At 36.1% G+C, this 27934-nt stretch overlaps 1 protein-coding gene across 3 annotated transcripts; it reads right to left on the reverse strand.

Annotated features, from left to right (window-relative positions):
- Positions 1-535: 535 nt before the first annotated feature.
- Positions 536-27217, reverse strand: TMEM168 (transmembrane protein 168). 3 transcript variants are annotated; one of them, XM_025380719.1, is made up of 5 exons: positions 26971-27212; positions 20530-21785; positions 9859-10001; positions 7513-7787; positions 536-2536 (listed from the first exon to the last, which is right to left on the reverse strand). In XM_025380719.1, exons 2-5 carry the CDS (start codon positions 21655-21657, stop codon positions 1989-1991), a joined length of 2094 nt encoding a protein of 697 aa, XP_025236504.1. In that variant the 5' UTR covers positions 21658-21785; positions 26971-27212; the 3' UTR covers positions 536-1988. The 3 variants fall into 3 exon arrangements, with proteins under 3 accessions (XP_025236504.1, XP_025236506.1, XP_025236507.1); XM_025380721.1 differs by having other exon boundaries at positions 20530-20615; positions 26971-27201; XM_025380722.1 differs by lacking the exon at positions 20530-21785 and having other exon boundaries at positions 26971-27217.
- Positions 27218-27934: the final 717 nt, after the last annotated feature.

A 27934-nucleotide genomic window follows, 5' to 3' on the forward strand; every position in this document is an offset into this window, starting at 1 on the left:
TTTGGGTAGGAGAATTCATCAAAGTGGATATTCTATAAATTTTTGGTTAACGAATTGGCTCAAGTCACATTCTTGGCCCAAAGACCATTTTTGGTTTTACTTTCACAGAAAATACATATCAAAAAGTTAGGTTTGTGGCTGTCAAACTGTCAGCTGTTTTTAGAATGTAATTTTTAGTACCACCTTAATACTACCTTATAAAGAATGCAGAATATACTTTTGTATTTGACTTTGTTACAGTGAAGAGATAATGCTTTAGTTAAAGCTAACTTGCTCACAAAGAGCTGAGAAATCTAAAAGGAGATTTTACTTACCATTAACTTTTTTTAAGCTAAAAGCTCACAATTTTAACATTTGGCTTTTCTACTACACTACTGCTGAACAGAACAATAAAAAAAACTATACTGTTTGGACAGTGCTAATATAAATCCTTAACCTATATTGGAAACTTTCAAACGTGAACTCTAAAACATGGGCATTTTTAATGACTACCACTTTTAATATACTATTCAATATTTGCACATTAAATGAAAAATTAATTTTTAACAAAATTTTATTTAGAGTATTAGGAAAATCATACTCAAAACAGAGAAATAATCAGACTATAACAATGCTGCATAGATAGTGGTATACAAGTTCCCCGACTCTTCTTCCTAACTGAAAAGTTCAATTTTCAAGTCACCAGGTAGAAAATGGTGGAGGCATTATTTCCTCTTTCTGAGGCTAGAAAAAATGGCTTCAATGGTGAGAAGTCAAACCATTTAAACAATGAAGATTAGATTATTCTCCAATTTAATTCTATTCCCTTCTTGTTATTTCTCATAGATGAAAATTTAGAATGTAATAATTATTGGAAAGGAATTAGAAGTGAATTACCTCTTAGGAGATACCCTGATCAGTGCCTGCTTTAATCAGACAAACACTAAGTTTTAAAAATTACAACCACACTATTATGCCTAACTAAAATTGCCAATATGAATACTTTTTTACATAATACATTACATGTATACAAGAAGAGAAATGACTTGTTTCCTAGCCTTTGACCTTCAGTAGAAAAAAAAGGTTATCACTAACAAGGATCAGAAAAATAATTTTCATGGCAGAGCATTAACTCAATAGGGATCAAAATCTTTTCTGAATACTTAAAACAGATTGAGTCAGTAAATGAGAAATTGCTAAATTTCTTCTATGAGAGTACTTTTCAAAAAGGAAGACAGTTTATTGGAAGAATTTGTAGCTGGAAACATTGTTCATTAAGAAAACATTAAGTTACCCTGAGAAAGACTCTTAATATTACCAGTGTTTTCAGGGCCCCCTGACCAAAGCATGAAAGGGCAATTTGTAGGCGCTAGCCTTTTAACAGTACCTACATAAACAATGTTTTGATCTAAAATGTAACTTGGGTTCTCTGCTACACTGGTAATAGGTCACAACCAAGACATCTGAATGTGATGGAGTAGAAGCAAATTTTGTGTTTATTTTAGGCAGCCCTCTTTGTTTTCTAAGAGAAAGAGTTTGCAGTTCTTCAAATGGTCTTGGATGAAACCTACTGTTTGGAAAAAAGAATCTTCTGTAAGTAAACTGGTAGTTTTCTTAAAATAGTAAACAAATTTATCTGGTCTACATTCTCTAAACTATTATATGCCTAGAAAATAAGGCATTAGTAATTCATCATTGGCCATTGCAGAGCATAGACAACTGTTTTCTTACTAATCAGGACCATAAGCAAACATTCCTGAAAGTGCAGTGTTATTTTTAACATCTCTTATGCATTTACAGTCAGCATTTGACTCCCTACATACTTTCATTATAAAATGTTTTTTCCCAACCCTTACATATACCATAATTACTTAAGAAAAGACAAAGTGAGAGCAGCTACAGAAGTAGCAAGGTATTTTCCACAAATAAAAATACAGCATACAAAAAATGGCAAGTTAGTGATAATTGGTAGTATGAGTGCTTATTAATATTCCGCTTTGGGGTCCAAATTAAGATTTGACAAGTTTGAAGCCTTGTCCTGTGTCCAGCACAGTAGGAAGAAACCAACTCATTTTTAATCTTTTCAAGCACCTAAAACAAGTTTTGCAGATCCAAAAAAGGTTCAGACCGCATAACCAATTTGCCAAATGCACTAGGGGATATGTAATACGAGGAAAGTGTAACATCCAGTGCTTGGCCACATCGCTTCCCGTTGGCAAATGCAGAGTGTAGTCACTCCACCGTTTTGACACACCATATACTGCTTTCACTGTGCGTCCCTTTTCAGTCCAGCAGATGTTATTACTGGAGTTGCAGTTATATTCTACCCAGTCTTTTGTAAAGTCACCTAGCTGTGGCGGGTCAGCTTCTTCAATATCTACTGTTTTTACCAACTCTGCTCCTTGCACTGCAATATACTGGTCATTAATTTTCCTCACTTCTTTCACCCAAGGGGTTGAATTTTCGCTGTCTAATACGATAATAAGCCGGGAACAGAAGGAACCGTTCTTTTCTCTCCACCATTCTAAAAGTGTGTCAAGGCGTAGTGTATCTCCACCTGTGAACAAGAGAAAATTCAATGCAGCAATAATTTCTGCAGCTTCTCATTAAGAAAACTCTCTTAATAATTTTCTCCTAGTGGGAACATACTCATCTTACATGTATTTTCCTTAAGTTCTTAGAATTAAATAAGCAAAAAATAAAGTATTTAAATTACACTTTCAAAGTATCTTTTGAAAAGATATTTTTTACAACAGATTTTCAACTTCAGGTAAAAAAAAAAAAAATCCTTATTAATCACATAAAAAGGAATCTGCTAGTATAAATTAAGAAAATACTTTGTATTTAGTGAAAACAACTATACAGAAAAGCTAACATTCTATACCAGGGGCAGCAACTACAACCCATGGGCCAGATCCAGCCTGCCACCTCTTTCTGTATGGCCTGAAAGCTAAGAGCTGATTTTATATTTTTACATGGTTGAAAGAAAATCAGAATATTTTGTGACAGTAAAAATTGTATGCAATTTAAGTTTCATATAATTATTTTCATAAATAACAGTTTATTGGAAAACAACTACATTCATTCATTTACACTGTCTATGGCTGCTATTGCTCTAAAGTAGCAGAGCTGAATAGCTGCAACAGGGATCTAAACCCACATAGCCAAAAATATCTGGCCCTTTACAGAAAAAGTTTGGCCCCCATTCTGTATCATTGTTTCCTTCTCTTCCTCATATGTAAGTACCTACTGAATGAAAATAAACCCTATTCCTACCTGTACAAGAATGAATTTAAGAACAGATTTACATTTAAATCAGTTTTATAGCTGAAGAACAAGGGATTAAAAAAATATATACCCAGAAAGTTCTAAAGTAAATAAACTTCTGACTACAGGTTTTACATCTAGTTCATCGTGGATCTTTTTTGCATTAATTTTGATTTTTAAGTGTACTACATTAAAATGTTCATTTTGATTATTGAGTTTTTTGGCATTCCTTATGTTTTGTGCCTGAGGCAACTGCCACCCTCACCTCATTTGGCCCTGCCTCAATGGTACACTGATAATGATCATTCCAATTCTACGAATCTATCCTAAGAAAAGAACAGACATAGGGACAAAAAATTGCAAAAAAGACTTCTTTCCCATTTGGGAAATGGAAATAAACTATGTCCTAAAACCTTAGGAGGAAATCTTATAACAAAATATTTATAAAGAAAATTTATTGATGAGCAAATGTATTAGAAAAAGCATGACAAGGCATCTACAAAAATTACAACAGCAGCTATTGCTAGGTGTTTCACTTCCAGGTGGTTTTTAAAATACTTTTCTGTAATTTTTACATTGAGCATAAGTTACTTTTATAATCTGTCAGCACAAGATCCAACAACCTAACTCCAGAATACATATTTCCCCCAAATCAGCTGTCCTCTTGGTTTCACCATTAAAAATGGACACCACCAGAGAGAATGCTTTAGAATTGGGATTCTATCATATTCTTTATGTGTAATTGATTAATGTTTTATTAATCAGCCCACAATAGCTTAAGAACATGAAAATAAACTTGTTTTATTAATCGCTCTAACACTCACACATATTATCTCAGAGACAGTATTTCAGTACATGGTCTCCACATATTACTAATGTGTTATTCCACTGATACCTCCAAAAGATACTTTTTCAAAAATGGCCAAACGTTAACTCTCCATTATTGCCAGCTCTATTAAATTTCTCTAGAGATCAGAGGATGACACAGATTACAAGAACTATTATATAAATTCCATCTGCCACAAAACATCATTGCCCAACATGCCATCCACAACTATTTCAATAAATACTCTTTAGCATATTCTACCCTAATTCTCTTATATAAATGCTCTTTAGATATCAACAAGAGACTTAAAGCAGCATTAAAGCTTTCTAAACGATTTCTCTTCTTTTGCTCTGCTTTCTCCTATGAATAGGTTCTATGCTACATTTGGCTTTTGGCCCAGATTCAAAGTACTTACATCTATCTAAGATAACAGCCATCTGATGCATTTCAAGTAATTGAGACTGCTTTTTAAAGGCTTTATTTGTAATAAACTACTTTATAAATTATGTACATTTTTCCCATTTATTTCTGTCTCTCTTGTAATTACCATGATTGTTTTCTATCCTCAAGCAGAGGCAAAAATATTAGGTTCCATATCATGAAACTCCATAAATATAAGAAGACTACATATTCTAAGTACATATGGGATAAACGGCAAATACAGATTCTCTTTCCCACAGTGATATTAATACTGGGTCTGCTACTAACTTGCTAACCCAACTAAAATCCAGTTGTGATGTTTCCTATTTCAAAGTCGGCTGAAAAAACAACAACAACAACAACAACAAAAACCCAACTGTTAATAAATTAGCAGAGCTTAAAGCTCTTTGTCATGTAATTTGGAATAGATTAAAGCATTTTCCTCAGAGCAGAGATATTCAATATTATTTGTGAGGCAGAATCAGCCCTTGAGGGTTATGTCTAAAGCAGGTCAGGGCATGAACTAACCGAAAAGCAGGCTTTTCTGTATGCCAGATGCCTCAGGCCATGCTTGACAGTATGCAGTTGCTGAATTATAAGATAAAATCTACCTTTCTCAGGGAAGGGAGATCAGTATGCTTTCTCTCTCTATTTTTTTAAACTTCTTATAATAAGCTCTCAAAGTTACACAAGAACAAATCTTAGCTAACAGATGAATTCTGTAATGGTCAATTTACTGGTAACATACTTCAAAAAAAATTATAAAGACATCATTCTAGAATGTAACTGCTAAACATTTACCTAAAATACGACTCTATTTTAGAGTTCTTAAAGTTTTCAAAAATTATTCCTAACTTAATGATGAATGAAAATTTTGAAAACCTGATACATATATATGTGTGTATCTTAGTGTTTTTTTATTTTCTTAGAAAAATAAAACGCTGATATAAGAATTAGTAAATGAACATCTAGAATTGATTTCCATAGCTATCTTTAAGAAATACTTAATGAATTTTAAATTACTTAAGAAAACTGCAAACTTTTTGAAAAGTGTTTCCATTAAGTAATAAATCTTTCATATCAACACACACAAAAAAACTTACTTCTAAAATTACTCTCTTATAACACTTTAAAATAACTAGGGATATATGCATGGCCACCAAAAATTAGCCCTGTTTTTTCCATTTGATCTGGGTAGAGTTTATTATCATAAGGATTATAGTAAGTTTTCAGTAATCTCTACTTTTAGATCTAAAATTCTATTTCTGTAAAGACTATTTTAATTGACTAAAGCTTTCTCTTGTGCTCTGAGTTGGAATACACAGAATGTCATACTTTACCTGAAACTAAAGTAGCCATAAAGGTTAAAAAGATGTTTTCTACCTTGTAATTAAAAAGTTATAGGTCAAGTAAATGATTTTATAAACTATATTCAAGTAGTTTTAATGTTCAGTACATCTTTTAGTCTTGTACATTCTAATTTTTTGAAATGGGTAACCCATGCTAACAAAAATATCCATTTAACCAGAACATGCCATTTTTTTATTATCACGGCTTTCACTCTTGGAGGCAACATGGTACAGTGGGGGGGAAAATACACTTTAGGAACCGGGCAGATCTGGTCTTAAATCATAAGTTGCATAACAACTTACAATTTCCATTTCATCCTTTCAAAAATGAAGATAACAAGTGGTGGTATCCATCTCAAAGGATTTCACATAAAGATTAACAATGTGTGTAAGGTACTAAGTACAGTAAGCTGATGCTTAAAATGTGCCCAATAAATATTAGCTCGTCTTTCTACTAGAAGGCCACTGAGTTATTCAATATTTATTTGCAAAAAAGAAAAATTTCAAAAAAATATTTCTCTTTATGATAAAAACTCCAGTTACAAATCTGGCATGAAATTAGTGAGATCGCACTGGTTTAAAATCATCTCTACCTTAACCCTTTGTTTGTTTCTTTCTGGAGTTCTTATATTGGCAACTCTGCCTCTGTCCTTCCATACTACTTCTATTTATCTTTTTCTTCATCCTGAATGTTTCCAATTTATTCATGACTATTTTATTATTTATATATTCTTGGTTTAAAACATCTACACTCTTTTATGGAAAAAAATCATGTAATTAAAATAACTATTTCTAATCTAAAATAAGAAAATTACCTTTCTTTTTTAATGATTTATTCAATGATTTCATCTATTAGCTACTTAAGGATCCTCTACTATGTATTGGGCTCTGTTATAGGTCCTAAGCAAGTAACAATTCATAAAACAAAGCCCTTGACTTACTCTCTATTAATAGTTGGAAAGCCTGACAAATTTATATATTATATAAAGAGATCTCATTTCTCTCTTGGCAATAACTAAGAAGTTTTCTATTTCCCATAATGCATGTAAACCAAAGTTATTTTATGATTTTTCAAATGCAAAACAATCCCTACAGAATTTTGTACCTTAGAATAAAATTCAATGATCATTTAAAATTACCGCCTTATTTTACAGGCGAGAAAACTGAAGCCAACAGAAGTTAACTAACTTGCCTAAAATAACACAGTTGTGGCAAATTAGGACCAGGACCAAGGTCTCCTGACCTAAATGCTACTCCCACCATACTACATGATCTGCTGTTTAAAATTTTGGTGAGCTTTATAAACATAAATAAAACTACAGATGTGAAGGACTACTGAAATCTGCATCCATAACATTTCAAAACTTAAAAATACTAGTCAACGAAGTTTATCAGCTTCTGAAAAATATATTTAGCAATTCTGAAAATATTTTCAGGGAAACTATAAGTCTCAAAGCATTTTTTCCTTCTAATCACTACAAGACATATTTCTGAATCTTATCATTAGAGATGGCTAAACAGGGATGCTAGAGCAAAGAAAAACAAATTAGAGTCATATGTACAGTTCAGTAAACTAAGAACCCTGGAAATTTGATGACTGTGTGTGAAGTACAGATTTCTACATATACATGTGTATCTTTACAATAGTGAAACTGCCAAAGGTGAGTTTACCTGCTAGAGCCCACTCTCCCGTACCATGGGTGTGCCCACTGTAATACAAAATATACGTATCATGTCTGGGTCCATCCACAGTCCGAAGTTCGAGGAAAGCTTTCAGTTTGGAATGCAGCGTATCAAATGACAGTCCACTTGTGGAATAGTCACATCCATAGGTCTCAATCATATGATATGCAAAAAATCTTTGGATAGCATTGAGCATGCCAGTAGACCTCAAATTTAACTCCTGTACATGTTCTGGGGGAAGCAGTGTTGGCTGACCATCAGGACTGAAGCAGAGAAAAAACAATTATTTTGGTGTTTAAGAAGTATTCATTCTGTATCACATTCTCATCTGTCATTTATAACTGATTATCTAAGAATAAGTTATAATATAGTTGCTGCTAAGAGGCAGGCTTTTTTTAAAAAATCATCCTTTCTAAAATTCCTATAGTACTAAGAATTAAGCTTAGAAAATCAAAACCTGGTTTCTAAATACTCACTATCATTAAAACAATAATCAAATTAAAAGCTGGGATAATACTTCCAAATGTAGATAGTACTACTTTTTGTTCCTTATTCATATTTTCTTACATGACAGATATTGGACAAGGCTTTTTAAAAGCAGGATTACACTGTTTCAAGAACATCTGGGTGGGGACTATTAAAAAAAACTATTGTTTAAAAATATTATAACACACAAAATATAAAAGCAATATTTTAATTATATATTTCTGTATTGAAAAATAGTCTATAAAAATTGTGTTCAAATTTCATTAACTTAAGGTACATAAATAGAAGAAATTATTAATAGGCATTTAAAAAGTTATTAAAATTTAGGTCCACTGCTTTATACTGAACACTAGTTGCAGACTTAGATTTGCTCCTGGAATAAATATAAAACGGTACTCTAGTAGATAAAGCAAGTCTTATAACTAGCAAAATACCATTAATATTGAGAAAGAAAAAACCATCATTCCTATCCAGAAAAGGGATTTCTGTCAGGATTTTTGAAAACCTTAGATTTTGCTTCATGTATCATCAATAGTATTCTACTTTTAAAATTACAGTCACAAAAGAGTAAGCACTACATTTAAAAAATTACAATGTAATAAATATCTAACTGTGCATATTACTATTTCCACACATTCTTTCTTTCTACAAGGTTGTCATTTCTCACTTTATCGGACATTTCCAAATCTGTTTCCCTCAGTTCTTGAACCTTCAACTTTTGATTAAGTCTTTAACATGAAGGAAAATATTTCCTATAAATAGTCTATTTGGAGATTTTTATGTTAAATACTTGAAATTAGAAAAAAAACTTTACTTCAACTCTCCCCTCCCCCAGGGAAAGTGTGATGAAAACTGTCATCAGAATTCATTTATGGCAAGTAACTATTTTAAAGGTATTTAGCTATAAAATAAAAATCAAAATGTAGCACATTTACAGATTTATACAGCTGTCACCACCTTTGTGGGTAAAATTTATTTTGGAATAAAACTGCAATAAACATTTATTAAACTTCACTGCCAATCCTCTGAATTCCTAGTATTTGCATGGCACTTTTCAGTGTGCAGAGTGTTTTTACATTCACTTTTTTCTTTTTTTTTTTGTTCTTCATACCATTCCTGTCAGATGAACAGGAATGATGTCTTTAGGTAAAGACAGATAATAAGGTTCAGAGTTATAATGTACCGAAGGTAACACAGAACTAAACCTCCAGCCTCTCAGGCCCAGTGCACATTTTATATTTCACTATGTTGTTTCGGACTTTTTTTTTTTGAGACGAAGTCTTGCTCTTGTCCCCCAGGCTGGAGTGCAATGGTGCGATCTTAGCTCACTGCAACCTCCGCCACCCAGGTTCAAGTGATTCTCCTGCCTCAGCCTCCCGAGTAGCTGGGATTACAGGTGCCTGCTACCACGCCTGGCTAATTTTTGTATTTTTAGTAGAGATGGGGTTTCACCATGTTGGCCAGGCTAGTCTCAAACTCCTGACCTCAGGTGATCCGCCCACCTCAGCCTCCTAAAGTGCTGGGATTACAGATGTGAGCCACCGCGCCTGGCCAGAGGACACTTTCTTAAACAAAATATTCCCTTTAGGGTAAGATCTTTCCTCAGAAAAGTTATACATGAATATTTTCTGGTTTCTAGCTAAAATATAAGCTTATCATATTTATCAAAATATTTCAATTGAACTCTGAAGATATCACTTGGAATAAAGTTTGTTAAAAATCTGGAAGAAACGCAAAAGTTATATTTTGAAAATATGGTTTTGAAAAGGAGCTATATTTTATTCATATAAATATTAAGAAAATGTTATGAACTGAATAGTTACCACTAACTATACTAGATTACTGTACCTGCAGAAGTTGGTGGGAATCACAATAGCATATCCAACAGATGTTCCTCCTAAACAGTTACCCAATTCATGGAAGAGCCCATGAGCCATGGATTCCAATGGCAAAACAATTAGAAACATGCTCAAGAAAATTCCATTTGTTGGCTAAAAGAAATCCAAAACACGTTTACACAGTACACGTACATATGTGTATAAATTTACATACATGCACACTGATTCACAATTTTTAGCTTCTACTTTCAAAAAGGATAAAAGGAACAATTAATGATCTAAAAACAATGTTCAGTTAAAGCAGGCAAGTATACATGGATGAGCTAACTAGTGCAATAAATCCTAAATTTATCTCAGTTTTTTTTGGAAGTTGTGGCAAAACACAGCACATCATTTTTAAAAAATATTTGTCAAATAACATCCTATCCAAACTAGAAAAAAAAACAAACCAAAACCACTCTTCGATATGACAGAGAAAATGCCAGATAACAAATATCTTGTTAAAATCCACGTGCCTGTCATTTTTCAAATAACAGATTTATTTATCAAAAAGGGTACTTTAGAAAGGGCTCATTTTTTCCCCGTGAAATTATGAAAATAAATTCTTAAGGAAATTTAAGACCCTAAAGCTTAAAAACTAATTCCGTTTATATGGTATAGTTTACCTTATAAAGCACTGAACTATCTAGATGTACAAATTCAAAATTTTAACAGAAGAAAATATTAAGGACACGTAAGCATTGTAAAAGCAGAATGGGAAGTAGAGAGGCAGAAGAAATAAGGAGGAGGCAATCAGGTATCAATTGCAATGAAAAAGCAGAAAAAATTAATACTCATTTTTAGTGAAAAGAAAATGGATGACAGTCACTTGAACATATCTTTAGAATATTAAACTATTACATTATTTCTACATTCTTTCTGTATAAATTCTTAAGGAAATTTAAGACCCTAAAGCTATAAAAACGAATTCCGTTTATATGATATAGTTTACCTTATAAAGCACTGAACTCTCTAGATGTGCAATCAAAATTTTAACAGAAGAAAATTTAAGGTCATATAAGCATTGTAAAAGCAGAATGGAAAGTAGAGAGGCAGAAGAAATAAGGAGAAGGCAATCAGGTATTAGCCACAATGAAAAAGAAAAAATTAAGACTCATTTAAGTGAAAAGAAAATGGATAGTCACTTGAACATACCTTTAGAATATTAAACTATCACATTCTTTCTGTATTGCTACTGTACATACTATATGCCTAGGTGCATGAACACATGCTTTTAACACTAAGGGGTGGTTCATTTGATCAAAATTTAATTAAAAAATTTATTCCTGCAATAGAAAAATGAATATACTGCCCTATTTTGGTACATCCTATTTTGTCAATGACATAAATAACACAGTACATGCTCCATTTAGAAACACTATAAAATACAAATAAGTAAAAAAGATATGTGATTAAAATAATTCCAAATACCATCATCTATATGCACAACTACTCTGAAATATTCCCAGACTTCATGCAATGTATTTTTCACAAATACATATTCATGTGTATTTTTTTTACCGAAATGGGATACCTAATCTGTGAACATTTTAATCTAAGCTTACATAACTCTAAGTCACTTGTAAAGACCAAATGGCATTCCTATAATACATATAAAACTTTAATTGGTGGATCCTATTATTGGTATTTAAATTGCTTACAATTTGCCATTATACCAAAACTAGAATAAATATCAAGTTCTGATTATTAATGAGGTTAAGTACCTTTCACCACGTGGGTATCATCTGTGATGAAGTGTTAAATATTTTGCCCACCTTTCTATGGGGCTGACCTTTTCTTCATTGATTTAGCTTTGTTTGGTTCTGAACATAGTCTAAATGAAAGTCTTTTGCTGGTGACTCTGTAACTACCTTAATGCTGTTTTTTGCTTAACAAGAGTTCTTAATTATAATATAGTCACTTTATGCCTTGTTAAAAAAAATCCCTCTATCCAACCATTAAGAAGATATTTTAACATTATCCTCTAAAGGCTTTATTGTTTTGCCTTTCACATTTAAATCTATAATCCAAATATAATTGATTTTATGATAATGGCCCGATTTTTTCTTCTACAGAAACACTCAATTGTCCAAGCAGCAATTACTGAAAATACCAACCACTCCACATTACAGTGCCACTTTTATCATAAGTATTCACGGATCTGTTTTTGGTCTCTCTTTTTCTGTTCTGTTGGTCTATTTTTTATCCTTTCACATATGTCCTTTGACTTTCATTTCTTCCCTCTATTTTTGGGACTCTAATCAAACAAATATGAGATCTTCTTAAGATATCCTCTGAGTCTTATCCTTTCCTTCTGTTCACTATTTTCCATACTTCTCCTCTTTCATGCTGCTTCTTGTATAGCTTCTTCTGAACTGTATCTTCCAGTTCACTAATGCTCACTTCAGCTTTGTCTAATGTTATGTTTGTAACACTGAAATAATTTATTTCCTGATCCTAAAATTTCTATTTAGTTATTTTTAAAATCTGCCTTGTCATTTTTTAAAGTTTCCAGTATACTACCATTATGTCCTGATCTCTCCTTTTATTTTTGCAACTTAGCATGACAGTTTTCTGTTTGATAATTCCAATACCTAAAGATTTTTTTCTATTGTCTGTTGATTTTGCTGCTTCTTGCTCTTGGTGCTGTGTGTATGTGTGTGTACCTGGTTAAATTTATAAGCAGAACGCTGGATATAAAAATTATATTATTATTAATTTTAGGCCTAGAAAATGACACTTTGTCCTAGGGACAACTGTTTCTTCCAGAGAGCTGCGGACATCACGAGTCTACATATCTTAATCCGGGTTTGACCACTTAATCCCAGGTTGAACCACCAACAGGACACAAGGGGGCAGAAAGCAAGTTCATGAGAGGGCTATAACACACATGGCTCCACCCTCTTCTTTCACTGTGTAAGCGTAAAATGGGAGGTAATTTACCAGAGATCTCACTTCTGGAGGCCCTGGGCTTGGCTTTTATTTTTGCCACTCTTGAGGGGGCCAAAAGTGCAGCTCAGCTTTGAAAACAGTTTCCTCTATGTATACAAATGTCTGCAAGGCCCAGCATCGAGTCTTTTCATCCCAGGAAGTATGGTGTGTTTTTCCATTCATTCAAGTCTTCCTTTATAACCTACATTGAGGTTTACAGTAATTTTAAAATAAAAGTTTGATAAGTTTAAAACTTATTTTATGTTTCTGTTCTTACAAATGGAATCAGTTCCAATTTTCTGATGGTTGATTTCCAGGCTATTACATTTTATATATTTACATATTTTTCCTAAACGAGTGCGTCTCATCTTCAGTATGTTTTTACTATTAGAAAAAGTATTGAACGGTTTCATTTAGCAGCAAACTAAACAAATGATAAAGTTCAATTGCCAATCAATTTGTAGATGACTTAAATGAAAAGCCTAATAATTCAAAATTCCGATTAAAATGTTAATTGATATTGATGTTATTCAATACCCTAATGTTGGTTATGTAACACTGATGATGATATTTGATACAGTAGGACTAAATAAGTAGATATTCGAGGGTTTACTGATCACAATTCATAAATAACAGATGATCTGTTACTACTTGCTTTTTATATTAAAAAATCTTAGAAACTGAGAATTTTATGCTGATTGACAGGTCTCACTCTGTCATCCAGGCTGGAGTGCAGTGACATGATCACAATTCACTGCAGCCTCGACCTCTCAGGCTCATGTGATCCTGCCACCTTAGCCGCCGAAGTAGCCTGGGACCACAGGCAAATGCACCACCATGCCTGGCTAATTTTTTCATTTTTGTAGAGATGAGGTCTCCCTATGTTGCCCAAGCTGGTCTCAAACTCCTGGGTTCAAGCAATCCTGCCGCCTTGGCCTCCCAAACTGTTGGAATTACAAACATGAGTCATCATGCCTGGCCCTGTCATACATTTTTAAAAAGCAAATTTATCAGGAAAAAATCATTAAGTACTTCTATTAGGTTATTTTGAAAAAGCAAGCTTAGAAAAACGGTATTAAATATTCTATTAAGATCACACACAAGTTAATGTTTTGGCAATACAAAAATTCATAATTTTAACTGAACAGATGGCAAGTATGTCCAGGGGAAGCCAAAATAAATTTAGGATGTTTTATCCACTTGCCACTTTCAGAGAGCTTCAATTTTATTGGCCTGCAAACCTTTTCTCTATAGCTTCAATCTAGAAGTCATTTGTGATTTTGGAGTACTCCTTACACCTTAAATCCAAGTAACAAATAAGATCAATTGATTAAAGCCTATAAGTACTTTTTCTCCTTTGCTTCTCAAATTATCCTCAGCTCACTATCAAATATTAAGACATGGCTCATATTTCAGAGCAGATACAACCTCAGCACAAAAGAAGACCAATAAACAACCTGTAAGTGATGCCCTTTGAATAAAAGTTACTAGTTATTAGAGCTCTATTCAGCTGGGCTTTCAAGTCACGGTCAAAGTATTCAACGTTTCATATCCTAAAATTTTTCAGGTAACAGGAACAAAATTTCTTTCTGCAATGTCGTTTTTAAAATGTAACATTTACATAAACATATACGGCTTGTTTGTTTAGAAGTATTTTTTTATGAGTCACCTTATGCAAACCAGATTTGGAAAACATACATAGAAGCCTAAAGAAAGTAAAGCCCAACTAAGAAACAGAATACATAAATGCAGCAATATATAAATGGAGAGACTGTGAGAAATCTAGCTTTAAGAAACCACAGGCAACTTTCAAAACTTTGCTTGGTTCAGGAAATGTAAGAACATTATGAAGACTGCTGTATAATTTTAAAGTCAAATGACTTCTTTATGCAGAAGTAGTAGGGCATAGTGGAAAGGACCCAAGCTTCGGAGTTAGACTTTGGTTCAATCCCAGCTCAGCCACTTGCTATGTGTGCACGAATAAGTTAATTAACCTTTTCAGTCTTGATTTCTGGAATATATACATAGATAATTTATGTCATGAGCTTATTCTGTAGATTAGAAATACATATGTATGGCAGTATAAAGTTAAATTCTTTCCACATGACCCAGCAATTCCACATCACACTAAAATAAAAGCTTATGTTAACACAAAACCTTGTCTACAAAGGTTTATAGCAGCTTTATTCATAATTACCAAAAAACTGCAAATAATTTCAGTGTCTCTCAACTGGGTAAAGGATAAACTGTGGAACATCCATACAATGGGATATTGCTCACAATAAAAGTAACTAACTTACTGATGGCACACAGTAACACAGATGAATCTCAAATGATGTAAATAAGAAGTCAAACTTAGGGCCAGGTGCAGTGGCTCACACCTATAATCCCAGCACTTTGGAAGGCCAAGACAGGGAGGACTGCTTGAGCCCAGGAGGTCAAGGCTGCAGTGAGCCATGATTGTGCCACTGTACTCTAGCCCACACTGCAGAGCAAAACTCTGTCTCAAAAACAAAAGTCAGGCTCAAAAGACTACAGTGTTAAATGATTTTACGAATATGACATTCTGGAAAAGGAAAATTTCTAGGAACGGAAAACAAATCAGGTTGCCAAGTACCTGGGGGTTGGGAGAAGGACTGACTACAAGGAAGCAAGAGGGAATTTTGGTGGTGATTTAACTGCATTACACATTGACTGTGGTAGTAGTGGTCACACAAATATATGTGTTTGTCAAAATAACAGAATTACACACTAAAAAAGGTGAATGTTTCTATATGTAAATTTTTCCTTAATAAAAAATTTTTTATGTTAAGCTAAGTAAAACAAAACCCAAAAGTTTTCATATGCAAAACCTTAAAAAAAAATGGCTAAACCCATTTTTTGGAATTATGATCTAAATTACAACTGTGCTCCATAAGGCATGTTAATCTTGCATGTTTTTACTTCTCTAATAGTAAAACAAAAGTACATTTGAGTCCCTAAAAATATATTTTAAAAGATAAAGAAACCTATAAGGTATTTAATAAATTCCAAATGTCCACTAGGTCATTACCTCAGTGAGATCCATCATCATGTCTTCCCTCATCCTACATTCTTATCTGCTCTCTTCAGTTTCTCAACATCTTTTTAACATTTTGACTATCTACCACGTCGGAACTTTCAACTTTACATTTTATCAACTAATATAAAATTCGCTTTAAATTTTTTTTTTTTTTTTTTTTTTGAGACGGAGTCTCACTGTGTCTCCCAGGCTGGAGTGCAGTGGCGCGATCTCGGCTCACTGCAAGCTCCGCCCCCCGGGTTCACGCCATTCTCCCGCCTCAGCCTCCCAAGTAGCTGGGACTACAGGCGCCCGCTACCACGCCCGGCTAGTTTTTTGTATTTTTTTTTAGTAGAGACGGGGTTTCACCATGTTAGCCAGGATAGTCTCGATCTCCTGACCTCGTGATCCACACGCCTCGGCCTCCCAAAGTGCTGGGATTACAGGCTTGAGCCACCGCGCCCGGCCCGCTTTAAATTTACTTCTCAACAAAATCTACTAGTTTTTCCTCTGATAATACTCTCAATTTTATCCTTATCATAGCCCTTTTCCCTATCACCTTAGTCCAAGTCCTTATCTCTTGCTCCTGGCTAGCCTTCTTGATTTCAGTCTATGTCTACTTTCATAGATTCTGTCATAGCTGGCAAACTGATCTGCTCAAAGCCTTCTTTAATTCCTCATTTTTTTCTTGGCACATTGGGTCTGCCCTCACCTAATCAGTGGCACAGTTTTTCTAGTGAAAATAGATTGAAGGATATTTTAATGGGACAGTGAGAAAAATTGGTTTAGTACCTTAGTATTACTCTCACAGAAATATGACAAATGGTTTTAGATTATATTAAAAACTTAATATCATTTAGGAAATAAGTAAAAATAGTTCAATTTTAAAAATCAATTAAAATCCAATTTAAATAATCTGAGATAGCCCTCAGAATTTATTTGCATTAAACGATGGTGTTATTATCCCCAAAACAGTCATGTCCTAACAAAGCTCTTAATTATTTGCCTTTCTACATAATTTTCTGGTTCTTTCATAATTCAAGAGATCTGGAACATGTACAAATTCAGCAGATACTTCCCAAATTATGTTTCACATAGAGGTTAAAAGGTATGGGTGTGGGGAGGTGTGTAATGTAAGTAATGAGGGTAGAGCAAGGACTTCACGGTCAAGTTAGTTTGGAAATGTTTTTCTTTCTGTACTTTGAACATTTTTTTCTCAGAGTACACTCACTAACATCTCACAGAACACTGGGCAGAGCAGAGTTTGAAATCTTTCTACAGAGGATTGGTTAAATTAAGTTGAAAAAATTTAGTTACCTTTAAGGCATGCCATGGGCAGCAGTTTCCAAATAGCGACCAATTGTGGAATGCAGACACAACTCATGTAGATTCACACTGGTCTTGAATAGCTAAATGAATATATTGCCACTAAATGAGTACGCTGGTGACCGGAAGTGTTTGCATCACATTGAAGATTTTTAGAGACACAGAGTCTCATGCTCTTCCCCAAAATTACTGAATTCCAATCTTCAGAATTTTAACAAGATCCCTACATGATTCACATGCATACTGAGGAGTGAGAAACACTGGTCTGGAACAAAGATTGGCAAACTTTTTCTTAAAAGGGCCAGACAGGGGGCCAGGTGCAGTGGCTCATACCTGTAATCCCAGCACTTTGGGAGGCCGAGGCAGGTGGATTACCAGAGGTCAGGAGTTAGAGACCAGCCTGGCCAACATGGCGAAACCCCATCTCTCACAAAAATACAAAATTGAGCCAGGCCTAGTGGCGGGTGCCTGTAATCCCAGCTACGTGAGAGGCTGAGACAGGAGAATTACTTGAATCCAGGAGGCAGAGGTTGCAGTGAGCAGAAATGGTGCCTTTGCACTGCAGCCTTGGTGACAAGAGTGAAACTCTGTGTCAAAAAAAAAAAGGGGGGGGGGGGGAGAGATAGCTAATATTTTGTTTTGCACGTCATTGCAATCTCTGTTTTAACTACTCAACTATGCTGTTTACCATAATTACAAGAGTTAATACGGTAAGAAGATATAACAAAGATGCATTTACATCTAGGAACAGTGCTTCAAAATACATGAAGCAAAAAAAAAAAAAAAAAAATGACAGAATTGAAAAAGGAAGTAGACAATTCAGGAACTATAATAGAGATTTTAATCTATTACAGAACTAGACAGAAAATTAACAAGGCTATAGATATATGAATAACACTACCAACCAACTTAATCTAGCTGATATTTATAGTACACTGTACCCAACAACAGAAGACTCATTATTTTCAAGTGAACATGGAATAAAACATGCCATGCCACAAAGCAAGTGGCCTAAAAGACTAAAATCATACAGTGTTCTCCAGCCACATGGAATTAGAAATCAACGGAAAGAAATGTGAGAAACTTCCAAATATTAGGATATCACACAACAAACTTATAAATAACCCATGAGTCAAAGAAGAAATTTCAAAGGAAATTAGAAAACATCTCACCAGATGGCATAGTACTAACATAACGGGAGACATACAGGTCAGTATAACAAAAGAACTCAAAAATACAACCTTACATTTATGTTTAATTGATTTTAAACAAAGGCACCAAGGCAATTCAATAGGGGAAATGTTAATCTTTTCAACAAATGGTGCTGGGAACAATGAGACAGCTATATATTAAAAAAAAAAAAAAATTAGATCCTTATCTCATACTATAACTCAAAATGGATCATACACCTAAATGTAACAGTTAAAACAATAATGCTTTTGAAAGAACTGTGACCTAGTGTTGAGCAAAGACTTCTTAGATAAGCTACTAAAAGCAGAGTCCGTAAAAGAAAAAGTGGATAATTTGGATTCTGTAAAATTAAAAACCTTTACTCCTGAAAACTCTTTAAAAAGTGTCATTCAGAAAATAGAAACGGAAGCCAGACTGGGAGTAAACATTTCCAAATCATTTATCTTACAAAAGGCTTGTATCCAGAATATATAAGGAACTCTTAAAACTCAATCAAGACAAATAACCCAACTTTAAAATGAGCAAAAGATGTGAATATTTAAACAACAAAGTAAATGGCTAATACACACATAAAAAGATGCTCAACATCATTAATCATTAGAGACATAAATTAAAACCACAATGCTATCACCCTACATCTAAATCGAGGGATTCTCAAACAGATCAACTTTAGGAAAGAGCAGAATTGAAGGTGAAAATCAGGAAACTGATGCTCTTAAAATTATCGCTGCTGACAGACTCCTTGGAAAGTTTTTGTGTACCTCCAGTGGTACACACCATATCTGAAGACCACTAGATAAGAAAAACTTTGGAGACCAAGAAAATATTAATATTTGGTTAACAGAATTTGACAGCCTGGAATGGCATCCAGCATGAATGAGGTTGACTTGGAAAAGAAAAAGTATTTAGGGCTGGGAAAGGAGCTAGCAGGAAGAGAGGCAAGGAAGAGGAAAGAAAACTCATGCTTGAGTTTTGGACATCATCATCATAATTCTGATAGTATCCAACACTAGCAAGTACAGCAAACAAAGTAAGGACAATATCCTCAGGCCACACCCAAGATGTTTTCCTCATTTGGTTGACTCCCACCAGGATCCCTGCCCTAGCCCAGCTGACTAGAAAGCACCATGTCCAGGCAAGTCTCCACATCTCCCTCTTCAAAACACACTTCTAGAAATCACTCAGCAGCAACAAACTTACAAAGCAGAGAGCTGCACCAAGCAGAGCTGACTTTCCTCTAGAAATCACTGAGCAGAACAAACTGTTTCAGAGAGCTGCACCAAGCAGAGTTGACTTTCCTTTATGCCCCACATCCCAGCCTGATGTACACAGATTATAGTATTTATCACACTGTAATCATAATTGTTTACATGCCAGCCTCTTCCTCCTCCCATTGGAGATTGTGCCACCTTTGACAGACATCCTGAGATCTTCCACACCCACTACGGTGCCTGGCATACAGTGCATAGTCAATACATGCTCAATTAATGGAAGACTGGGTTTGTTAATACTGTAGATGCAAACTCCAACTGTACAAATGTCTTTGTCTACAAGAACCTTTTAGAAAACATTTCTGGGCAGCAAAGTTCCTGTGAAACCCACGTTTTCTTTCTTAGGATAACCTCTAATCTATAATTAAGCAACTGATATGTAGTTATATATCTAACACCTTTTATATAAAATCTTCAGAGAAATGGCTACATACAAGAAACATGTTACAGTGAGGAGTCCAGGGAATAGACAGAAATTAAGTAATCTTGTTCCTGCCAGTATTAGTGACTCTGGATGTGTTTTCTTTGGCTTTCAGTTTCCTCATGGGTATAATGAAAGCATCAGAATACTATCTTTAAATACTTTCCGAATGTTAGTTTTCTAAGACTCTTTAATCGATGAGTGTTTCACTAATGAACAGTCAGGAAGTGGGAGGCATCTCAATGCTGAGTGTTCATAACATTTTGGTACTTCTTTGCTAGAAATCAAACAAATTATCCTCTTGAAACACATTCAGTACTTCAATTCCATGAACAAAATTAAATAAGAGCAAATATGAATATCCTTTTGAAATCAGGAACTTGACCTTACAACTTTAATTTCAATTATTGAAGTTAGCATTTTATTACATCATTGGGGTTGATGGACAAACAATAAGCTTACCTGCCAGGAAACTGCTCCCAAAATCGCTGTTGCAAGAAGACTAAAAAACACCAACTGCTCTGAAATCAAGCAAAAATGGCGCATCCCTTTGGATGCCATGATTCTATCAAGGCTATTGTAATCTGTCCTGTGGGTAAAATATACTTTATGGCAGTCATTTAATTTGGTATGGAATCCCCAAAGAGTTAAAAGAAAAATAATATGACAAATCATCCAGAAAATTCCAAAAATGGAAAAGCCAGGTATTACAAAATACCAGAGATGAGTGTCTCTAAGTTTAAATGCTGAAAGAATAAAAAATGTAAGCTCAATCATTCCAGCAAAAACGACTGAAAGTCTTCTGCAAATTCTTCCACGGTACAAAAAGGGTTTCCATCTTTCAGTTACTGAAAGTCCACTAAAATAAATGTCAAGGAAAGGATCAGTTATCAGGCAAATAAAAAAACATGCAAAAGCAATCGGATTTTTGGGAGTTTCCAATGAGGAAAAAAATAACAAAACTGCAAAAATAACTAAGTTTGGAATAGCTAAGAAAGATTTCATTCTCAGATCAATAATCAGCATAGCCAGAGCCACAACAAGCAAAATGACACTCAGAGACTTCTCCACCAACATAGTTGTGCTGGCAATGGCAAATCCAACAAGCTCTAGAAATTCAATTGTGGTTAGTAAAGTGGGTCGATGACGGACGTAACCAGAAATTCTCTCCACCAGAGAGCACAATATCCTTAATACTATGGATGTCAGAAGCAAATATTTGGTTGATTCTTCTTTTACATCATTTTTAAAGGATGAATTATCAAGAAAACATAGAAGGCCAAGCAAGAATCCAAACCAAAGATTGGAGAGACTTAAACTTGCTGCTTCCATTGAAAAATAATAATAGAGTATGCTGGCGATTCCAAGAACAAAAAGACCAAGAATAAAAATTACCAAAATTAAGGAATTTGCTGTTTTTTCCCATCTTACGTATAGACCTAAGCATATAGCAACCAATAAATTGATTCTGGCTAAATAGCCAAGATACCGCACTGAAGAATGCATGTTCACTTCTCTATTTACTTCTTCCAGTCTTGTCATTGCTAAATAGAGACAATGACTAAAGCAGTAACGCAGTGATTTACACATGTAACCAGCAATGTGGGCTTTTCCCTCACGTTACAAAAATTAACCGCTTGTATTTCATCCAGTATATCCAGTGTATCCGCAACTCCTATTTCAACATTTTCTCTCGTGGAAATTTTGTTTATAGTGATCTAAAAAGAAGAAGAAAATATTTCAGAGTTAATTTTATATAATTTACTCATTATTTTATATAAAGATGCATATAAAAAGTGAAAAAATCCAGTTTAAAAACTGAAATCCAATTTATAACCTGATTTGCAATATCTTAATGATTACTGCTTCTGGCTTAAAACTTGGCAGTTTATCCAAACAGACATGGCTGTGCCTTCTACTCATCATATGCTATGACTGCATGAATAGAATTGTTCTTCCAGAGATGGTGAAGAATTCACCTAATCCATTCTGGTTTAAATATCTGGTTTTTCAACAACAAGGAAATGTGATATGTTAGCTTTAGCTTAGATTGTAGCAGGTTTTGGTACAACATAAAGCTACTTAGTTCTTAAAGCAAATGAAGGACTTCACTGTTACCTCTAATGTGAAAAGCACTTGTATATACTAGTAGTAACAGCAACCATTACTACCTGCCAAATATCCCCTACATCTTTTTACAAGGCAGCTCTAGAATGTTACACAAGGTCTTTACATTGTTTAACTAATAAACTCACTAGTATTAAAGTTACTCAGTCCCTAAAGTTGAGCCATAATTCTCCCTGTACTTTTACCTCTATTAAATTACTCTGATTACTAAACTTGCTTTCCAAATCTAAACACTATCTCTATAGAAACCAATTCCTGATCAATTCCGAGTCAAAAATGAAAAACTGAAATGCTCACCCTAATAGTCATCATAAAGTAAATGAAGAACTTTTCAATTGTACTTAAACAAATGTTACTACAATTATTTGTTAGAGGACCCAGGAAATTAAAGCTTCCACAAGTCACACCTACAAAATGATAGTAGTCAAAAAATGATTTAACCATCTATTATAATTCTTCAAAATTTCCTAGTATACTGTTTCAAAAGAACTGATCAATGATTCATGGTAACTCTATCTAAAGAGAACCCAATCAGACACTTAAAAAGAAACTAGGGCCAGGCATAGTGGCTCTCTCCTGTAATCCCAGAACTTTGGGAGGCTGAGGCAGGCGGATCACTTGAGGTCAGGAGTTAGAGACCGGCCTGGCCAACATGAAAAAACCCTGTCTCTATTAAAAATACAAAAATTAGCTGGGTGTGGTGGCAGGCATCTGTAATCCCAGCTAACTCGAGAGGCTGAGGCAGGAGAATCGCTTGAACCCAGGAGGCGGAGGTTGCAGTGAGCCGAGATTGCGCCACTGGATTCCACCCTGGGGGATAGAGCGAGACTCTGCCTCCAAAAAACAAACAAACAAACAAACAAACAAACAAAAAATACTAGTTTGTGATTAGTTTATCTGTACTTTCTTAATAGCTCTACACTAAAAGGCTCAAGAGAAATATGAGAACCTAGAATCAACTCTTCGTACTCATTTGGCTGGAGAGGAATGTTACTAAAGCAACCTTAGGGTCTCTGGGAAGTTCCAAGTATTATTACTTATTTTGCTTTTATATGTTCAACAAGCATTTTTTAAAAAATTTTTTACAACTAAGTCTATTTAAGTATTCCAACTGATTTGCCTTAATTAAATTTGTATTCACTTATGTCTTAAGGTACCACATAATGTTAAAGAAAATGTCTTCCTTTGGTATATTTTGGTTTATCTTTTTAACTTGAGTGTGAGAAACTGACAAAATCTGGAATGCACTGAGGTTTTTTTTAAAACATCACTATTGTGTGTTATAAAATAATTCAACAAATACATTAGAATATTTATCCTCAAAGAGCTGATGGTACAATCTGGGCTCAGACTACTGAACACTGCTGGACAGGAGGGGGAAAAAAACCACACACTGGGCTAAATAGTACCACTCTAAATCCATGGAGCATCCTTCCCTGGTCAACATTCTTCTCCATTCTTGTGACTACTCAAAACCCTACTTCCTCTCTTCAAATCTCTGATACCCTACTTCTTCCTATTGCATGCTCACCAGATGATTCTGCCTCCTAGAGAGTCATCAAAAGGGAGTTCACTTGAGTTCCCAAGTCCACAAACCCATCTCTACTTATATGTCCAAATATAAGGAAAGAAGGCTGTTGCTTCTCTAAGGTTAAATCTTTCAGCCATATTGTGCATCTTTCCTTCTGCCTCTTCCAGAACATCAGACTCTCTCCTCTCTGCAAACTCTCACTTTTATCTATTAGTATTTAAACATTTATAAACCTGTTTCTTTTAAAAACAATACCAAAAAAGTTAAGAAACAAAACAAAAACAATCCTTGCTAATCCCCATATCCTATATGAAACTCAATCTTGTGTCCTTTTGACAGCTGGGAGGTAGTTGCTTTACTTCTTACCTACTCACTTTTCAAACCACTAAATGGTGTTTCCCACTACACAACTGCTCTGCTAAGTGCTGAAATGACCTGTAAATTCCTAAATCCAATGGGTACTTTTCACTCAGTATCTTGCGTACTCTTTTTCTGGGGGGGTGGGGGGGGTGGGGGAACGGAGTCTCGATGTGTTGTCCAGGCCCAAGTGCAGTGGCAGGATCTCAGCTTGCTGCAACCTCTGACTATCGGGTTCAGGCGATTCTCCTGCAACCTCTTACTATCGGGTTCAAGCGATTCTCCTGCCTCAGCCTCCAGAGTAGCTGGGATTACAGGAGCCCATCACCATGCCCAGTTAATTTTTGTATTTTTAGTAGAGATGGGGTTTCATCATATTGGCCAGGCTGGTCTCAAACTCCTGACATCAGGTGATCCACCGGCCTCGCCATCCAAACTTCTGGGATTACAGGCACAAGCTACTGCACCTGGCCTTTTTTTTTTTTTTGAGACGGAGTTTCACTCCTGTTGCCCAGGCTGGAATACGATGGAGCGATCTCGTCTCACCGCAACCTCGGCCTCCCAGGTTAAAGAGATTCTCCTGCCTCAGCCTCCCAAGTAGCTGGGATTACAGGCATGCGCCACCACACCCGGCTAATTTTGCATTTTTAGTAGAGACAGGGTTTCTCCATGTTGGTCAGGCTGCTCTCGAACTCCCGACCTCAGGTGATCCGCCGGCCTTGGCCTCCCGAAGTGCTGGGATTACAGGCGTGAGCCACTGCACCCGGCCGTATCCTGCATATTCTTTAAACAAACTTACATTGTTGACTTCTCTCTCTTTCCAAACCATTCCTTTTCGTGGGCATCCAAAGACTGTCTCCAGATTTTTTTTCTTAATTCATTGGTTTCCCCTCCTCGGTCTCCTTGAAGGCTCTTCATTCTCAATCCATCCTTCGTAATGTTCAACCCCAAACCTAGGCTTTTCTCTCACTACATACTTTCTCTAAGCAATGTCATTTATTTCTATGTCTTCAATTATTATCTCTCTACTTAAGTGCACACATATATTAATCTACTATAGAAATTGAAGCACCAGCTCTGTTCTGCACTGTTAACAGAGGTAAATACCTGGAAACAAAGTAAATGTAAACATGTAAAAAAAAAAAATTAGTCAAGTACAGTGCATCCATATAATGCAATATATGCAGTTACCTTCTGATGGACCAAAATCAACATGGCAGATTGTTTTTAAATGGCTAATTTACAAAAGTCTTTCCCCATTCTGATCTTCTTCAAAAGACAGCCTGAGTTAGAGAATAATAGAAAAACATTACAATCCTTTTCAATTGGTTTGCCATCATTAATGATTCAATGAACAATTATTCCAGAGGTAGATTAAAATGGAGCATAGAAGATTCAATATGCATACGGGAAAAGTTAACTAATCACTGCCAGAGTCTGATTATTTAATAAAACCTTACATACTACTCTAACCCTCCTCTCCACCATCATCTACATTTAACCCTCACCAAGTCCTGTCTACTATTCTTCCTAAACATTTTTTAAGTGTTTCTACTTCTCGTCCCCAGGGTCACCATCCCGATTTTGGCCACCATCATGTTGAACATTTCCCTGTATCCACTCTTGCCCTCTCTAAGAAGTGTACTTTTTAAAACCAAAACGTGGCGCTCCAATGGCGTCCCATCACCCTTAACAATAAAGTCAAAACTCCTTCAATGCCTTATAAGGCTCTCCGTGTTGGGCCTGAATAACTCTCCTGCCTTATCTGTTACCACTCTTCCTCTCACACTTTGTTTTCCAAACTTACTGACCTTTCAATTACAAACTGCACAAATGCTATTCCCAAGCCAGGTACACTCCTTTTCCTCCTCCTGGCCCCACCCCAGTGCTGACACCTGGCTTACTCCAACTCTTCAGGTCTCAGATAAAACATTATCTTAAGAGATTATCCTTGCCCCCTCCCCACTACATGACCCCCGTACTTTCTCTGTTACATACCATCACTTATTTCATGTCTGCTTTTCCCACTAGATCAAAAGGTCTCTGAGGGTTTGTCTTCAATACTGTACACCCAGTGACTAGCAAAAATTCGGCATCAAGAAGGTATTCAATATATGCTTGTTGAAAAATAAAGACTAATACAGAAATAACTACATTTAACAACAATGGTCGCCACTGGACACTTATTAATGCATAAAGAGAATACAGAACTTAGCTAATATCTCACAACTAATAACTGGTAGTACTAAGGGAGATTCCATAAATGTTTGGTTTCTCTTTCAGCTTTCCACCAGTCTTTACTTAATTCACCCAAATTCTTCCAACTCAATCCTCTCTCCATGTCCTACCTCTAGGGAATGACTTGAGGCATACCGTATCACTTGCATTATCCTTCACTCAGAAACTTTCTGTCCCATCTAGAAGTGTCAAGGCTGAAACAACTACACTGAAAAAACAGGGCCAGGGAATTTCAGTGCTTCGGTTCTGAGTTACTGATAACTATTTGAGCCATCTCACACGAGGAAAATGGTATCTCGAATATTAAACTCCTGGGCACTAGAGCAGCAATAGCAATTTCTCTCCCTTTCGGCCTCCTTTTAGCGAGATGTGGGAGGTCCTACAAGGAGCTTGGCTGTTCTCCACCACTCTCTACCTCGGGAGAGCGCGACCACAACGTGGCGCCCAGTTGAGGGGGAACCCTTGCAAGACACGGAGAGGCGCTCCCACACCCTCCAATCTCCAACCACCACTGTCAACTCCTCCAGGGGCAGGTATCCTACCCCGGCCCTGGGAGGCTGACTGGGCGGAGCTTGGGGTCCACCACGCGGAGGCCTGGCGGTGTCTGTACCTAGATCTCGCCGCCCTGCCGTCCATCCATTTCTCCCTACCTGACTCGGCCGTCGCCACCAACGCGCTCTCCCAAACCTCGGAATCAGTTCCAAAACCAAACCAAAAAGGAGGAGGGCAGACAAGGCTTCAGCCTGCGACGGAAAACAGGGAGGCGGCACGCCTTGGGGAACGAGGGCCCGAGGCCATACGCGCTAATACAGGCCGGTGTTTGTGGAAACTTTCTCCGTTACCGGCCCGGCCGCGACCGCCATGTTTCCGCCGCCAAAATCCGCGACGGTACGGAACGTCGCCGGGGTCAAACTGCGCGGCGCGCGTCCTTCCCGAGGCCCGGCCCCCTCCCCGCCCAAACCCGCGCGCCGCCGCGCACCGAGGTGAGCAAGACGCTGCGCGAGTGTCAACTGCCCCACCTAAGGCGCCTGACTTCCTCGATCCAAAGTCGACTCCTGGGACCTGGAATCAGTGACTGAGAACAGACAGCGGGAAGACCACCAAAGATCAGGCTGACAGTGCCCATCAAGCATCTAGGCCACCGCCTCGCGCTGGACCGAACGGGGACAGGGCGGACGGGACTGCTACGCGTGGGCTGTAAATACTGCGGGAGGCGTTGCTGCTCTTTAATATATATGGCATAATATATGGCTTTGTAACCAGCTAAGCCCCAAGCTCCTTAGGCCCGCCCTCAGAACCCTTCAGTTCCTCAAATGCCGGGACATGTCGGGTTTTGCTAAACATTAAATCACCTTAGCATAGTGCGTGACACAAAGTTAGCACTTAAATACTTGTAAAATAATAACGTACAATAGGCTCTCCACGATCCCTAGTTCTCTCCTCCCACTTATTTTGCATGTATTATCTATATTTTTCCTATTTTCCATAATAGGGTGTGAATTTCCTAATTTTCATAATAGATGTTGGGGGTTGGTGTGGCCAGCATATCTACAAGAATGAACAACCCTCAGATTGAGATTCTGCATATGTATATGAAAATTTTGAGTTAGAGTC

This window comes from Theropithecus gelada, chromosome 3 (assembly GCF_003255815.1).
Source record: "Theropithecus gelada isolate Dixy chromosome 3, Tgel_1.0, whole genome shotgun sequence".
NCBI classification, from domain to species: domain Eukaryota; kingdom Metazoa; phylum Chordata; class Mammalia; order Primates; family Cercopithecidae; genus Theropithecus; species Theropithecus gelada.

What these genes read in the sequence shown, in the direction of transcription:
- TMEM168 (XM_025380719.1), bottom strand. Translation starts at nt 21,657, where the DNA reads ATGTGTAAATCACTGCGTTACTGCTTTAGTCATTGTCTCTATTTAGCA. An exon ending in TGGGAGCAGTTTCCTGGCAG is followed by an intron (nt 10,002 to 20,529) that starts GTAAGCTTATTG and finishes GATTTCTTTTAG; the next exon opens with CCAACAAATGGAATTTTCTT. An exon ending in ATTCCCACCAACTTCTGCAG is followed by an intron (nt 7,788 to 9,858) that starts GTACAGTAATCT and finishes TCTCTGCTTCAG; the next exon opens with TCCTGATGGTCAGCCAACAC.